Genomic DNA, 16,096 nt, shown 5'->3' on the forward strand with positions numbered 1-16,096 from the left:
GCGCATTCAGATACACCGCCGCACGAGCCCACATTCTCACAGGGAGAGAGAGCGCGAAAGACAGAGCTCGAGCTCACTTCCCAGAGAGCTCGCAGACACCCTCTGTCGGAGAGGAAAGCGACCTCCCTCTACTTGACTAACGACTTAAGGCTCCTCCTGGAAATCTCGAAGTCGGAGCAGAGACGCAAGTAGTCGGTCACAGGTATTCAAGGGCAGCCGAGAGATATCCGGTGAAACACCGGCTCATACCTGCGAGACCAATCCCGGCGGACGGCCGGCGACACCTGTGAAGAGTTGCTGTTACCCCCGCGTCTAGGGCGAACTCCGCGACTCTACGGAGATGGATAAAGTTCTGACTTGTTTCTTTACTGCTGTCAGTTTGCTGGTCTCGGTCAGGGGACAAGTGTTCAAAGGTGAGGATCAAATCCAACGTATGGCTGATACCGTTAGATCTGTAAGGTTGCTGGGTTAATCATACCGTGTTACTATTGGTCCTGAATGTATGCCTCCAGTTTTGTTTTTGCCTCTGAAAACAAATTTAACGTGGATATTTTATCACGTAATTATACTTGGGCCAAAACATTTCTGATTCTATTTTGGATGGACCACTTCATGATTTCGTCTAAATGTATGTTGGTTTGTCGATGTGGCTTTTGTCTACTTGAGTTATGTGTTCAAAGTTTTAATTCGTCTAAGTTAACCAGTCTGTCTGATAGGGAGTGCTCTCGCTGAATCGTCTCCTTTGTGGATCCGGTGACTCCGTAATTATAAGGTTGCTTCCGATCCTTTTTCCTATTTATAAACGCGACCGCGTTGCGTCTTGGAATGACTTGAGAGTTTGAAAACTGTCCATCGCATACTCTGAAAAACATGGCATTCTGGTCCAATACCGATTTCATAGGACTGTGGTATCTCAGTGTTTCCTTGTAATTTTAGACAAGGAGTACAAAGAAAATAAAGACGAATTTAATTCGATAATACACAGACCTGTTACATGAAAGCATCCCGTTTTAACGGACTGGCGAGAGACAGGCTCTTCCTAGAGCTTTCTGTGCCCACACTCTCGTGTCTTCCACTCACTGTATAGGCTAGCCAGATTGTCATACATACAATTGGAATTTTCTAACTCTATGTTAAAACATATAAGAGGACATATATATTTTTGCTTGTGTATGAAGTGTGGTATATCGTGCATTTTGTTTCTGCATTGTGGCTGTAGCTTACGATAGGTTCACCGTAATCACGGCAAGACGTCTCTGAGATATTGGCATGCTGTGATAGTCCTGTGTCGGAACCCTGCGCGCACCAGAACTTTCTATAGGGCCAGGGCAGAGCAACACTGCGACATGTTTGCCTTGAAGGCTCATGCTGTTGTTATCGTCGATTCGCATCAATGTATCTTGGTGTCTGTTACATTCAGAGTAGTATTCGTTAAAATAGCAATATGATGTGCGCGCGGACCACTCTTGGTGTCCATTAGGTTATTTATAATTCAGTTTAACACCAGTCTTAGCCTACTTCTCCGACGGAACCAAACTACTTCATACTGAGAGTTGGATCATTTGGCATTGCGTATCAAGAAGTGGTCATGTGCGCTTCTCATTAGCGAACTTGCAGGTGCGGCTTGGCATCACCGCGATAGCGAGCGAATGGGCTAGCTGAGTACTTTCCACATCGCCGGAGGTGACACGAAACGGCTTAATTCCGCTCTTAAAAGGGGCCATTATTCCTGTCCTGTCCTGGATGGAGTTGTAAAACTCTGTATGGGTACATTTTCAACGTACTAATCGATAGACATGCATTGTAAATGCACGCCCTGGGGTCAGGTCCTGTCAGTGTCAGATTCGTCATTAGTTACTCCTGTTGCACCACTTCGGAATGATGCCCCCAGCGAGTGCACATCATTATGTTGTTGAATTCATTATTTAGGTTTAATATTTTATTATGGTCTATGCTTTGTTTAAACTGGTCTGTTTATGTGATTCATTTGGAGATCAGCCTGTCTTATTTCATTTCATATGAGTAGAAACTTTCCTTTCTTTCGTTTGAGAAAAATGATTCGAAGTTACTGCTAAAGTGATCTGTTGTGCTCAGATACAGGGTATACGGTATGCACTGTAGAGTTCATTTTCATGATGTTGTACCAATTATCACCTGATGAGGGCAGCATGGTTCACGTAATCTTACGAGTCTCTATCCTCGGACTACAGTGATCCTACCTACCTGAGATCAGGTCACAGCATTAATAAGTTACAGCCATCAAGCAGTATTTACATGGTATAACTTAATAAAATGTAAAATAAATAGGGGAAGTTGTTTGTGCTACTTGACCGAAATTAGTGAAAAAAATTAACATTCAGAAATGTGTTAATAACTACGTTAATCTGATAGAAAGTCATAATCAGTTCGATTCTGAGAATCACAAATACTCTGTCAGTATGCATGTCTGCAATCTGACACAGGTTTGCACTTGCTTAGAACTGATCTGTCTCATAATGTTGGAGTGTAAGTATTTGGGTGTCTCTTGTCTACTAGAAAGTGTCTTGTGCACACTTGTGGGTTCATGTTAGTCTGCATGTGTGTGTGTGTGTGTGTGTGTGTGTGTGTGTGTGTGTGTGTGTGTGTGTGTGTGTGTGTGTGTGTGTGTGTGTGTGTGTGTGTGTGTGTGTGTGTGGACCATATGTGTGGAGGCAAACAACCTGAGCAGAGGGAGATTTATCACCCCAGAGCTTCTCCTGCTCCCTGTATGTGACTCATCAATAGCCCCTGCACTAATTGCATGACCTGGAGCATGTTAATATGTAACCCAGGTACAAATCATTCTGATCTATCCCCAGCCATGTGCTCCTCTACCTGATGCTCCCTCACTCAAAGTTACTGTGGGACCTGTGTGTTGATGAGGAGCTGAGCAGGCCCAGGCACAAGGTGTTCTGATTTGACATCCCCAATCATGTCGACTTTATTATTCTCAAGAAACCAAAGGGGTTTCTCCTCGCGTCACAGAAAACATAATGACAAAAAAAATCAGAAGAAATGGCTGTTTCTAAATGAACCATGTGCACAGCCTCAAGGACCATCAGTCAATATCATTTCAACATCATTATTCCAGCCTCATCAGACCTCCCCATGATGAATTAGAGTTCAATCTTACATGAGCAGCTGAGGATCAACATACCACAGGGCTTTTTGATGTAACAGAGTCATTTAGGCTTCTTGGCAATTTTATGATTGTGTATGTTTGAAGCAGACTGTTTGAAGTGGAATGTTTAAAGAGGATTGTAACAGTCCCTGATCTGGTATAAATCTACTTGTCATCTAAAAAAAATCCTGGACATGTCCTCATGTGTAGAAGAAAAGTTAAAACATATACTTAGGACTTTTTGAACTATTCAGATTGACAGGTTTACACCAAACAACCCATTTAAAATCCAACAAAACCCTTTTGCTGGCCTTGAACCTGTACAGTCATAGCCTGTTGTTAAAACTCTGTGGGTTCCTGCAAATAGGAGAGAACTACCTTTCCCCTGGTCATGGTCCAGTCAACTAAAGTTGCAACTGAAGAATAAGCCATGATAATCTGTTTTGGAAGAAAAACTCTTCTTCATTAAGAGATCTTTCTCTAATATAAATGTCACTTGCTTATTTTGCTCTCTCATAAAAAGAAGAGAAAAAAACTCCCCCCCCCAAAAAAATCCTTGTTTACCCTTGGATGGCTGGTGTTTTTTGTTTTGCCATTGGCGGTATGAATAGTATCTGGTTACCAGGCAAATGCAGAGGAGTGGCTGCCTCGCTTTGTGTTTGCCAGTGGAGAATGAAATTAAATATCTCCATGCAAGCTTTAAGACATCCCCAAACACATCAAAAATACAAAACGGAAATGCATAAACACATAAACACACACCCCTCTCTTCTCTACTCAAAGGAGATGTGTATATAAGCATGTTGTGTTCAGAATTTTTTTTACTTGACCTACAGTAATTACAGGCATGAGGCTGTCTCACCACTATTTACCAGGTTATATTTATCAGTGCTAGTGAGGCTGTCTCACCACTATTTACCAGGTTATATTTATCAGTGCTAGTGAGGCTGTCTCACCACTGTTTACCAGGTTATATTTATCAGTGCTAGTGAGGCTGTCTCATCACTGTTTACCAGGTTGTATTTACCAGTGCTAGTGAGGCTGTCTCACCACTGTTTACCAGGTTATATTTATCAGTGCTAGTGAGGCTGTCTCACCACTGTTTACCAGGTTGTATTTACCAGTGCTAGTGAGGCTGTCTCACCACTGTTTACCAGGTTGTATTTATCAGTGCTAGTGAGGCTGTCTCACCACTGTTTACCAGGTTGTATTTATCAGTGCTAGTGAGGCTGTCTCACCACTGTTTACCAGGTTATATTTACCAGTGCTAGTGAGGCTGTCTCACCACTGTTTACCAGGTTGTATTTACCAGTGCTAGTGAGGCTGTCTCACCACTGTTTACCAGGTTGTATTTACCAGTGCTAGTGAGGCTGTCTCACCACTGTTTACCAGGTTGTATTTACCAGTGCCAGTGCCGGCTGCCCTTTGATTTGGTCACTCCGACTCCACCTCTTTACTCACCATCTGCTGCCACCGTGGCCTGCAGTGGACCACAGCACGTCTGTGTTTGTATGCCTCTGTCTTCTGAGGTCAGCTCTCCCCTCTGACTGAGCCCCAGTGCAGGAGCTCTCTGAGAACAGAAATAGGCTAGTAGACATGCTTTTCTGCATTTTTAGTTAATTTTGATTTCCGTTCTACTGAAGTATTTTTGATTGTATTATACAATATGTCTATACTATACTCTAATATTTGTGTAATTATTGAATATGTCTCAGTTAATGTTATTTTTATTGTGTTTATCTTGTGTGTGTCTGTAATATAAACTCCTCAAAAAAAGTTCGGAAACATTTCTTCAGTCGATTCTCCCTCCCCTTTAATAATACCAATTGGTATTGTATTGTATATTGTTGGAAAGCCTGATTAGTCACCTTTACAATGAAGTACAACTTGTAAGGATCGTGCATTCGTGGAATGAGCAACACAGCTAACCGTGTGGGTAGCGGCCCACATTTTTTTGCCAAAATCCCCTGCAATATTCTTCTGTTGGTATTCACTCTTGTTTTGAGTTGTTTGGTGGATTGGATGATTCTTCCACAGTATTAAGGAAAAAACAACACCATTTTACACTTTATTCATTTACACTGTCAGGGACCTCAGTAGCATGTGGAAGATCCATACGCAGCCACAACAGCTTGGCGCCTCCTGTGGGATGGCATCCCATTCCTGAACCAGAATTTGTAGCAAGGCAGCCAACATGGTTGCGTTGGTCACTCTGGCACGTACAGCACGCCCAAGCTGATCCCACAAGTATTCAATTGGGTTGAGGTCTGGACTCACGGCAGGCCTTTCCATCCTCTCCACTCCCAAGTTCTGGAGGTACTCTCTGATGATCCTGCCTCTGTGGGGCGAGCGTTGTCATCCTGGAGGATGGAGTTAGGTCCCAGATTCTGGAGGTATGGGGTCGCCATTGGCTCCAGAATCTCATTCCGATATCTCTCAAATTCCAACAGAAGAATATTTCAGGGGATTTTGGCAAACATTTTTGGGCTGCTACCCACACGGTTAGCTGTGTTGCTCATTCCACGAATGCACGATCCACATGCTACTGAGGTCCCCGACAGTGTAAAATGAATAAAGTGTAAAAATGGTCAATATGTGGTGTTTTTTTTTCTTAATACTGTGGGAGAATCATCAAATCCACCAAGCAACGCAAAACAAGAGTGAATACCAACAGAAGAATATTGCAGGGGGTTTTGGCACATTTTTTGGGCCACTACCCACACGGTTAGCTGTGTTGCTCATTACAAGAATGCACGATCCTTACAAGTTGTATCTTGTTGTAAAGGTGACTAATCAGGCTTTCCAACGATGTCCAATACAATACCAATTGGTATTATTAAAGGGGAGGGAGAATCGACTGAAGAAACGTTTCCGAACTTTTTTTAGGATTTTGGCAAAAAAAAATGGGCCGCTACCCACACGGTTAGCTGTGTTGCTCATTCCACGAATGCACGATCCTTACAAGTTGTACCTCGTTGTAAAGGTGACTAATCAGGCTTTCCAACGATATACAATACAATGCCAATTGGTATTATAAAAGGGGAGGGAGAATCGACTGAAGAAATGTTTCCGAACTTTTTTTGAGGAGTTTATGATAATATGATAAAATAATGATAATATAGTTGTATGCTCTGGTCAGAGTGCCCATGATGGAGCCACAGGTGTCACACTAAAGAGCGAGGGGGGGCATTATGAAAGTTTATTGTGGACAGTGGGGCTGGAGTGGACTGGGTTGATATCGCACTGCAGTGGATACTGGGTAATTGACTGGGTAAGAAACACGTTGAGATGTTTTTGTATCTTTGCGTTTGTGGGTGTTTGTATGAGAAACAGAGAGAGAGAGAGAGAGAGAACGCTGAAAAAAATGTAGATGCTCTAATTACGTACACAGTTTCAGTACCAGTGAAGAGTATATTGTAATGAGTGAGACATGGCCACTGGGGCTAACTAATGAATAGAGATAGTCAAGGAGGGTGTCATCTGGTGAAGGAGACGCAGGTGAGGATGACAACAAAGATGTTGGAAGTGATAAACAGATTTAAGGAGTGTGATGCAAGCCTGCTGAAGAGAAATATGCCTGTCTCATCATCACTATTTCAGAATCAAAATGACATCAAAACTGGAGAAGAAAAAAAATAATAAGTATTGAAAAAAGAACTCACAAGAAAATAACAAGTTGTTATGCAGCGTAGAGAAACGTGTTTACAGAAGTGTGTATTCATTGTAGTCGCCGGCGAGAGTCCAAGAGAATGGAGACAGAAAAAACACTTGGCTAATTAATGCTCTGAGGGTCTCCATCTTCTCTAATGATCTGGGGGGGGGGGGGGAAGAGAGAGAATCAGCTTGTTATTAAAAGAAAAGCAAATGCCTGTGTACCAGCACACCCCATGACCCTATTACTATTGAGGACCTTGTTGAAGATAAGCAGTAGATGTGTGTGTGTCTTGATGTGTTGAAATTACCAGAAAATCTCCAATCCAATGGTTTGTATCAAAAATAGATTTAATACAATTACCAGACAACCCAATCGACCAGTTAGCATTACAGACATAACAGAAAACTGAGAATCTAAGAGTAAAATACATCTACCTTATAGCAGCGATGAGCCAAGGACCAAGAGAGGAGAAGAGCATTGAAGCAAAAGAAGCTATGAAACTCTTTATAGGGCTCACCCTGAACATAATAACATTATGGCATGATCTCGTTAATTTCCATTCCACCAATCAGAAAAACACAGACGCTAAACAAGAGGAGAAATACAAACTTGGGGCCCTAATTTTATTGACAGGCAGCAAGCAAAGCAATGAGCAGAGTCAGCTGAGCACAAACTAAATCTCATTTAATAACTTGGCAAAATCATTTTGCTATTATAATACCATGAGCAAGTTCCTAAGCCTATCAAGGGTGCTTCAGTGCAATGCTCAGGATAGCTCAAACACACAGGATAGCTCAAGAGTGTAGTTCATGCGCAACAGACTTTACTCGTTGCCCATAAACTCTGTTAACTCAAAGAGGCCACTGAAGAGGGAAGGCTGATTCTGATGAGGAGGGATTTTGAAGTGAGAGAGAGGTGTTTGTGTGTAATTGTTAAAGTTCTGAGTTTGTTCAAGGTTTGATGTAAAAAGACTGTTAATTGGCTATTTCTGTTTGTGTGGTGTGAGGGAGGGAAAGAAAGGATAATTCAATATTTAATCAATAATTTTCATCAGAAAATTTGTATTAGTTGTTTGTTTTTAAAAGCAAGAAAAGAAAAGTTATTTACAAACAAAACTGATACAAAATGGTGGCTGGAGAAAAATATGAGTTGCTGGTATATTTTAGAATCCACCCGCCAAAGACAAAGATAATTTCCATGCCTGGTACATACACATGATAATTAACTGACTGTAGTACCAGCTTAACTGATATTTGTCATTTTATCTCTATAATCAAACATTACTTTATTATTACAAATTATGAGTAAATAAAGCCTTATTCCTGTCAGTCTCTCTGTGTGTGTACATGTGTGAAAGCACTCCATTAGACATGGAACGTGGTGTTTTCATGGAACAGTGTTACCATGAAGGGGAGTGTGGTGGATTCTACTTTTTGTGCCAGTGAGGGCACACACACTGGTGGAAACTGGCGATCAGTGTAATTATGTTTTGATGAGGGAATTTGTTATGAAGAGTAGAGAGATGAAAAGAGAAGATAGATAGACAGAGATAATGATCTCTGATAGTTTGGTGTGTCTGAGATCTCAAAGAATGCCTGAGGGCTCTTCTTCACGAAGGGGGGAGTTTGTGCCAACTTTAAGGAAATGGGCCTTTCATGCCAAAAAGCTGTCTAGATGTCTCTGCATCTCTACCCTTCCTCATTTTCCATCCCTTCCTTTCTCCCTGTCTCTCTCTATCCATCTATTTATCTATGAAGGCTATTTCTGCGTCTTGCTCGCTCTGTCTGTCTTTCCTCCTTCAGTTAAGTTCATGTTATGGAGCTTAAGCATGGCAAAATGTGTCTGTATTTGTGGCTTTCTCAAATGGCTCTAGGTCTTTAGTTTAGCTGCAAACATTTTTCTGTCACTACCATGTTGGTGGGGTGTCGAGTAATGCTACCAAAATGTTTTAAATAGTTTACTTGAATATGTCACATAACAGTTTTTCCTGTTGGAACTGGAACTGTGTTGGCACGGGTACTTGCTTTTCTACTCAGCATGGCATGTTTGTTAAGGTGATCGTTATGGCAGAGTGTTAGTATTGTAGCACTTTATCATTGAATCTCTCCTCTGAATCCTCAAAACTGCGTGTTTATGTATGTGTGTGTGTGGGGGAGCGTATACATATCTGTTAGGAGTGTGTGTGTGTGAGTTTGAGTTTGTGTGTGTGTGTGTGTGTGGGGGGGGGGGGGGGGGGTGAGGGGTATATCTGTTAGGAGTGTGTGTGTGTGTGTGTGTGTGTGTTTGAGTGTGTGTGTGTGTGTGTGTGTTTGAGTGTGTGTGTGTGTGTGTGTGTGTGTGTGTGTGTGTGTGAGTGTGTGTGTGTGTGTATGTGTGTGTGTGTGAGAGAGTTTGAGTGTGGATGCAGGTTTCCCTGCCCCTGCTCCTGCCCTCTCCAGAGTGTTGATCAGTAGCATGTCCACAGGCCAGATTCTCCATTAGTGTCAGTCTGTGTCTGCGTTGGCACCATTAGCATCCTGCTCAGGGTTATTAATGCAGTGAGCACCACTCATTTGTATTACCCCAACTTCAACTCTGCTTTAAATCCAAAGGATGACAGTCTGGAGGGGGTCTGGGATGGGGGTGAGGGGGTGGGTGTGGGGTAGGGGCTCCTATTGATGTCCCACAGGGTCAATAATGGACCCACCCAATGCTGGAATGAGGTCACACAGAGAGCTCTCTGGGTAGATCTCTAATGTTTTTGACACCAGAGTGACATTTTCAGAGGGAATGTGTGTGTGTACGTGTGTGTGTGTGTGTGTGTGTGTGTGTGTACGTGTGTGTGCTTCTGTAGGAATGGAGAATAGAGGGAGCCCCCCCTTACAGAGGTCACCATTAACCTTTTCTAAGCAGATGTTGTTTTTTTTTGTATGTTACATTCACAGATGGACAGTGTGTCTGATATGACTGAAACTCACTGCACAAACATACTGTCTGCTGTGAATAAGTGAAACCATTCTGTCATTTCTCCTCTTTCATTGTACGTACTTTAGAGAGGAGATCGTGCATTGGTGCAGAGCAAACCTCTGCCTGTTTGTGTGTGTGTGTGTGTGTGTGTGCGCGTGCCCGTGTGTGTGCGTGCGTGCGTGCGTGCCTGTGTGTGCGTGCGTGTGTGTGTTTGTTTGTGTGTGTGCGCGCGCCCGTGTGTGTGTGTGTGTGTGTGTGTGTGTGTGTGTTGGCAGGCTGAAAGACCCCTAGTTATCAGTCTGACCTGAGTGTGATTCTCTGCATTCAAATCAGTAGGTCTCTTTGTCCCCAGTGTATGTGTATTAGTGTGTGACTCCATCAGTGTGTGTGTATTAGTGTGTGACTTCATCAGTGTGTGGCTCCATCAGTGTGTGTGTATTAGCGTGTGGCTCTATCAGTGTGTCTATGAGTGTGTGGCTCTATCAGTGTGCTAGCGAGGGAGATCCTGATCTGACCGTGCCTACACTACAGCATCATAGGACTGCCGTCAGGGCTTCTTTTGATGATGTCCCCCTGCCGTCCTCCTTTGTACCTTTACCGTTCCCCATCTCTGATCGGGTTTAGCCCATTCTGTCCCTTTCACGGAATCTTCCTTCACAGGTCAATCGCGTGCTTCGTAGATAGCCTGAAAAGGATTTGCTGCCGGCTCAATCATCTCCCCTCTTCCCCCGCTCAAGCGGTCTAAACATTAGGTTGAAAGCACAATATCAAAGGGTAAGAGAATCTGCCCAAAACAGCGGCTAAGAAGAGCAAAACCAGACTGGAGACTGGAGAGGATGGAAAACAATGCCTGATACCTGCAGGCTGTAGAGTTCTTCACACGGTGGAGAAATTACAGGGGTGCGCAGTTAAGGTTTTAAAAACACGCCAAAAGCTTGCCTCTTGAGCGTGATTCCCATAGCAAGCAACAAAAAAATACTAAACAAATCTGACATGGTAATAACAATGGTAAATAATAGCGAGAGGGACATGTAGTGGAGGATGTGTGTTGGGGTTCTGTCGGAGAATGCGCTCTGTAATTAGTGGCTTTAGCTTTCAGCTTCAGGATGGTGCAGGAAAAACCTGACATGCAAAAGTGCCCAGATCCAAAAAAGATAAATGCACAAGTACTACACGCGTGGAGGTGATGAACAGAACGTGTTTACTACTGTACACATATCCAGCGAGCGAGACAGGTAAGGCAGCAGTGAAGGGGCTCTTTATTGGTGACTTAATATTACCAGTACTCTGGTACTCTGTTTAGATCACACACGCACACACACACACACACACACACACAAACACACACACACACAAACACACACTCACACACACACACACACACACACACACACACACACACAGCCTCACACACGCACACGCACACAAACACACACACACACAATTCTGCCCTTGGGGTGCTTATTTCAAACTCTTCACCCCCTTCCCTGTCATGCTGGAGTGTTGGAGCGCGCTCAGTCTAGGCGAAGTGAGGTGTGCCGTGCTGATGCCTGCCTGGGGGGCATCTGGTAAAAGCCCAGCAGCCTGTGGGGAAAACAAATAAATCATTTAGCATGCAGGAGACTAGTGTCAGAATGATTAGTGTGGAAAGGCATTTTCACATGGCTCCTAATTCACCCCCATCCCTGTATAGTGCACCTCAACAATTCCCACTCACATTGAAAAACGTTTATTTGTTGCAGTATGCCGTATTGGTATTGTGTGAGATTGGGAGCCAATGTTGTGAATGCAGCAAAGTATTGGCAATCTTCTGTCACGGCTCGTGGGAATGTGAGCAACAAGATTCCCATCTTTGAGAAGGGCAAGAGGAAGTCTTTCACTAGATTGATATTATGACTTTTCTTATACATGTCTCTGTGTGTGTGTGTGAGAGAGTAAGAATGTGTGTGTGTGTGTTTGTGCATGCCTGCATGTGCGTTTTTTCCCCCCTGTGCTGTGTGTGTGTGTGTTTGGCAGCGGAGAAGACAGCTTTGATTAAATTGTCCCTGCTAATTGGTGCAAATGTGGTTACCCTGTACCACCCTAAGCTTGTGCATTTTGTGTTAACTCCTGGAGAAACACTGGTCTGTGAGAGACAAAGCTGAGGTTTAAGTTCAGCTTAGGGGGTAGACTTTAGGGGCAATAAGTGTTTTTCTTGAGACAATGCAATAATTGGTGGCAGTTGCCACCTGATGTCTATTTCCGGATTAACTAAAAATACTCTGCTTTTGAACCTGAACACTTCTAATACTCTGAATCTATACAGACCATACTATATAGTTTGAAGTGCAGCATCAGCTGCTATCTTGATGTGTGTATGCGTCTCCTCATAAACCTGCCAGGTCTCTGATTGACTAGGTGTGTGTTTGCATCTCCTCATAAACCTGCCAGGTCTCTGATTGACCGATGTTCTCTCTCTCTGGTGCTGATGAGAGCCTGGAAGCGAGCGATGCGGTGTCTGTTCCTCCCACCTTTAGAACGGCTATTACCGCACTAATGTGTGTCGCTCTGAGTTGTGTTTATATGAGGGCGTCTGCTAGATCTCCTGCGTCTGAGTGCGGCTCTAAAACCCCATCCCACTCCCTCCATCATTCTCTCCATCTCTTCCCCCATCATTACCTCTATCTCTCTCTCCATCAGCACCTCCATCACCTCATCTACTCCATGCTGTATGTGTATAGGTGTCTTACGTTTCTGTTGATTGTGTTCTCTCCTCTCTCTGGCTCTTGCATTCTCTCTCTAACCCTTTCTTACTCTAAGTGTATGCGTATATTGGGGGTTATGTGGGGTATCAGGAGCTTTCCTCACTGTTGTGCTTGAGGCTTTGACTGACCTTCATGCATCCTGCTTCGTACATATGTGTGTGTGTGTGTGTGTGTGTGTGTGTGTGTTTGTGTGTGTGTCTGTGTGTGTATGTGTTTGTGTGTGTGTGTGTGTGTGTGTGTGTGTGTGTATGTGTGTGCGTGTGTGTGTGTGTGTTTGTGTGTGTATGTTTGCTGAGTGTTGTCCCTCAGGGTCTGGTAGAACACCTCAGCGCCTTTTGAGGTGGCAGTTGTGACCTTTAAGATGTGCTGGCTCTTTCAGGGCTTTCTGTTTTGTACTTTCTGCTAGCGTCCTCATCTTACTTTATAAGGATCTTTAGTGACACTTGCGAGTGCACTCTGAGAGTGCAGACCTCCACCAATATGTCCTATCTTGCAGTGTTAAAAAAGTGAAAAACAATTCCTGTCTCCACCCCTTGATGTAGATCCATTCCAGAATTGAATGGGTTCTTTCTTGGCCCATGCTCCATCCCTCCGTGAAGTTTCATGATAATCGTCCTGTTAGTTTTTGCAAATTAGTTTTGCAGACGAATCAAACTAAAAACATAATCTACTTGACGTAGGTAATAAAGTCCTTTAAAAATGATTGGCACAAACACACACACATACCATCATAATCTGAACCACAGACCGACACATAAAAAATCTTGTGCAATCTTGTTATCACCACGGTCATTTTCTGGTGAGATGTAGGAAATGCATATAGCATCTCTGATAGCAACCACAATGAACATTCCCCTAATGTGCTCTGGGAGAATAAATGAAACATGGATTGACGTAAGTGTAGATAGACAGAGAGAAAGAGAAAGCGAAAGAGAGAGAGAATAGCGATAATACGATTGTCATGATAAGGATTATGCAGTCATTTTGTGCATCTCAAGCTTGCGTTTGTGGTCTAAATAGAGCAGTACCACATTTTAGCGTGCAAAATTAACATTCTGATGAATATGGGTAAGATGCTTGAAATCCCCCCACACCACCTCGCTTTGCCTTATCGCCCCTTTCTCTCCTGGGAAAGCTGATGGACAGCATCCAATTTCAGCACTCAAAAATACACACACACACAGTTGAAAAGAAATTAAATAAGCGAGAGGTAAAAACAAATAATAATGAAACATTTTAATGATGCTGAGAAATTGTGAGCTCAGCTAGTTAAGGTGTAGAAACACATTTCAGCGTTAGTTAGCTTCTGTCCCTAGAACCGGTCTCCTCTGTGTTCAGTGAAATGTGGAGATGTATTTTGAGTAAACCCAGCTTGTACTTCACAACAGATTTGTCCCTGATGCGGCCAAGATCTGGCACTGATGTGGCACTGATGTGGCACTGATGCAGCCAAAATGTGGCCCTGATGCGGCCCAGATGTGGTCCTGATGTAGCCCAGATGTGGCCCTGATGTGGTACTGATGCGGTACTGATGCAGCCAAAATGTGGTCCTGATGTGGCCCAGATCTGGCCCTGGTGTGGCCCTGATGTGACCAAGGTGTGGCTAAAATATGGCCCTGATGCAGCCAAAATGTGGCCCTGATGCAGCCAAGATGTGCTGGCTGGGGATCATGCCAGATTCAGCAGCTGCCTTGACTCACACAAATGTTTGTCAACTAGCAGAGGACTCTTCTTGCACTGGATTTGATCACTTGGTGTAATTGCTGAAATTAAAAGCTTAGTCTAAAAGCTAAGCTAATATATCACGCTATAAGATGCTGCTAATTCTCTCTCAGCTCAAGCCTAATTGTAACAAGTTCAGGTAGAGCTAACCTTAATTTACACTTCGACTCATACCATTGAGTGTATTTTGGTAAATTGTATAAATCTAGAAAACTCCAAAAATCTCTCCATTCCATCATCAACTCCATTGAGAAAGATGGCAACACGTTGTGTATTAGTTGAAGTGATGTGCTCCTACAAAGAGGCTCAGTTTTAGGGAGCATTCCGTGCCATGAGGTTATCTGTGTGGAATAATCCAGAATCAGGCAAAGCTGCTCCTCAAATTGCGTACACACTAATGTATGCACCGTGTGCGTGCATGCGTGTGTGCGTGCGAGCGTGTGTGTGTGTGTGTGTGTGTGTGTGTGTGTGTGTGTGTGTGTGTGTGTGTGTGTGTGTGTGTGTGTGTGTGTGTGTTTGGGGGTTCCTGTTAATTGGAGTGTGTGTGCCTGAACCCTGAATCTCTCTGTAGATAAAGATAAAGTGGCCATCAGGGTTGTGCACTAGATAAGTCCATTGCTGAGCATGTCTGTTGTGTGGAAGTTTTTAAAATAAACAGTGTACCGGAGTGTACAGGCACATGCTGACCTGGATATGCTGGGCCTGAATGACTGAGTGTGTGGGTTTTGTGGTAGAACTTTTATTAAGTGTGAACCCTGAGATAAGATCTCAGAGAAGAGGAGAGGAGAAAGAAACATTTTCTCACTTGCAAAGCTACAAACAAGAATGAGAGAGAAAAGAGAAGAGAGAGACAAACACAGGAAATGAATATGCAAAAGATAAATTGGGATAGATTTACCGAGATGAAGAAAGGCATTTTAAACAGAATGTTAAGATGAGAGAGGGGGAGCGAGAAAGCTTGGAAGTATGAAAGAGCAAAATAAATGGACAGAAAACAGAAAGGAGGAGTGCTCCCAGTATGAAGTGTTATTCCATGTCGGTGCCCATATTGATATGATAAGTCTTAATGCCTGGCGTGGTGGAGTGGTGCTGTCCTGCTTGGAGTGGCACAGACGAAAACACTTAACACGTTTAATCAGCCCAGAGATGTGGCTCCACGCTGTGTTCCAGGCTGCCAGGCCGGTGTGTGCCAGCCCGCGAGGTCGGCCTGAACGCGCCCGTCTGCCCGTCTGCCCGTCTGATCCTGGTGTGAAAATCAACACTCACACGCCGGGAAAAATTATTAATGTTGTCTCATCAAAGAGATCGCTCCTGAACTTATCTGTCAAAGAGAGAGAGAGAGAGAGAGAGAGAGAGAGAGAGAGAGAGAGAGAGAGAGAGAGAGAGAGAGAGAGAGAACAGGATGCCTTCTTCCACTTGAAGGAGGGTCCATCCTTTCTTTCTCCTATCAGGCATCATGTCAGCTTGAATCAGTTTGGCTGCTGGGGCATTAGAGCATAGCTGAGATGCACTAATGAGATCAGATCTGATTGGGGATGAGTGTACACTGAGACCGCTGGGAAATGTAGTGCAAAATAGTCAAAGGGTTCACCACTGTGTGCATGTGTGACTGTGTCTGCGTATCCGTGTGTGTATCTGTGTGCCCATGTGTCAGTGAGTGCTTTGGAGACGAGGTGATATTTTTTGCCCAAATAAGATTTTACACAAATGTCTGCCATATCACAAAAAACATGATCCAAAGTAATATTCTCTTAAGCCTGAGTGTGTGTGTGTGTGTGTGTGTGTGTGTGTGTGTGTGTGTGTGTGTGTCTGTGTGTGTATGTATATGTGTGTTTCTATACATGCTTGCGTTTGTGTGGGGTGAGCAGATACCGTGTGTGTGTGTGTGTC

The 16,096-nt window shown here is 43.6% G+C and overlaps 1 protein-coding gene across 1 annotated transcript in view; it reads left to right on the forward strand.

Moving 5' to 3' along the window:
- Positions 1-340: 340 nt before the first annotated feature.
- Positions 341-16,096, forward strand: part of LOC308363283 (receptor-type tyrosine-protein phosphatase mu-like) — a gene marked incomplete at both ends in the record, with an annotated part of 177,696 nt that continues 161,940 nt past the window's right edge. The window contains one exon of the mRNA XM_080836087.1: positions 341-413. Within this exon, the coding sequence (XP_080692213.1) occupies positions 341-413 (73 nt within the window). The remainder of the gene's footprint in view (positions 414-16,096) is intronic.

This window comes from Sprattus sprattus (genome assembly GCF_963457725.1).
Source record: "Sprattus sprattus genome assembly, chromosome: 4".
NCBI lineage: Eukaryota > Metazoa > Chordata > Actinopteri > Clupeiformes > Clupeidae > Sprattus > Sprattus sprattus.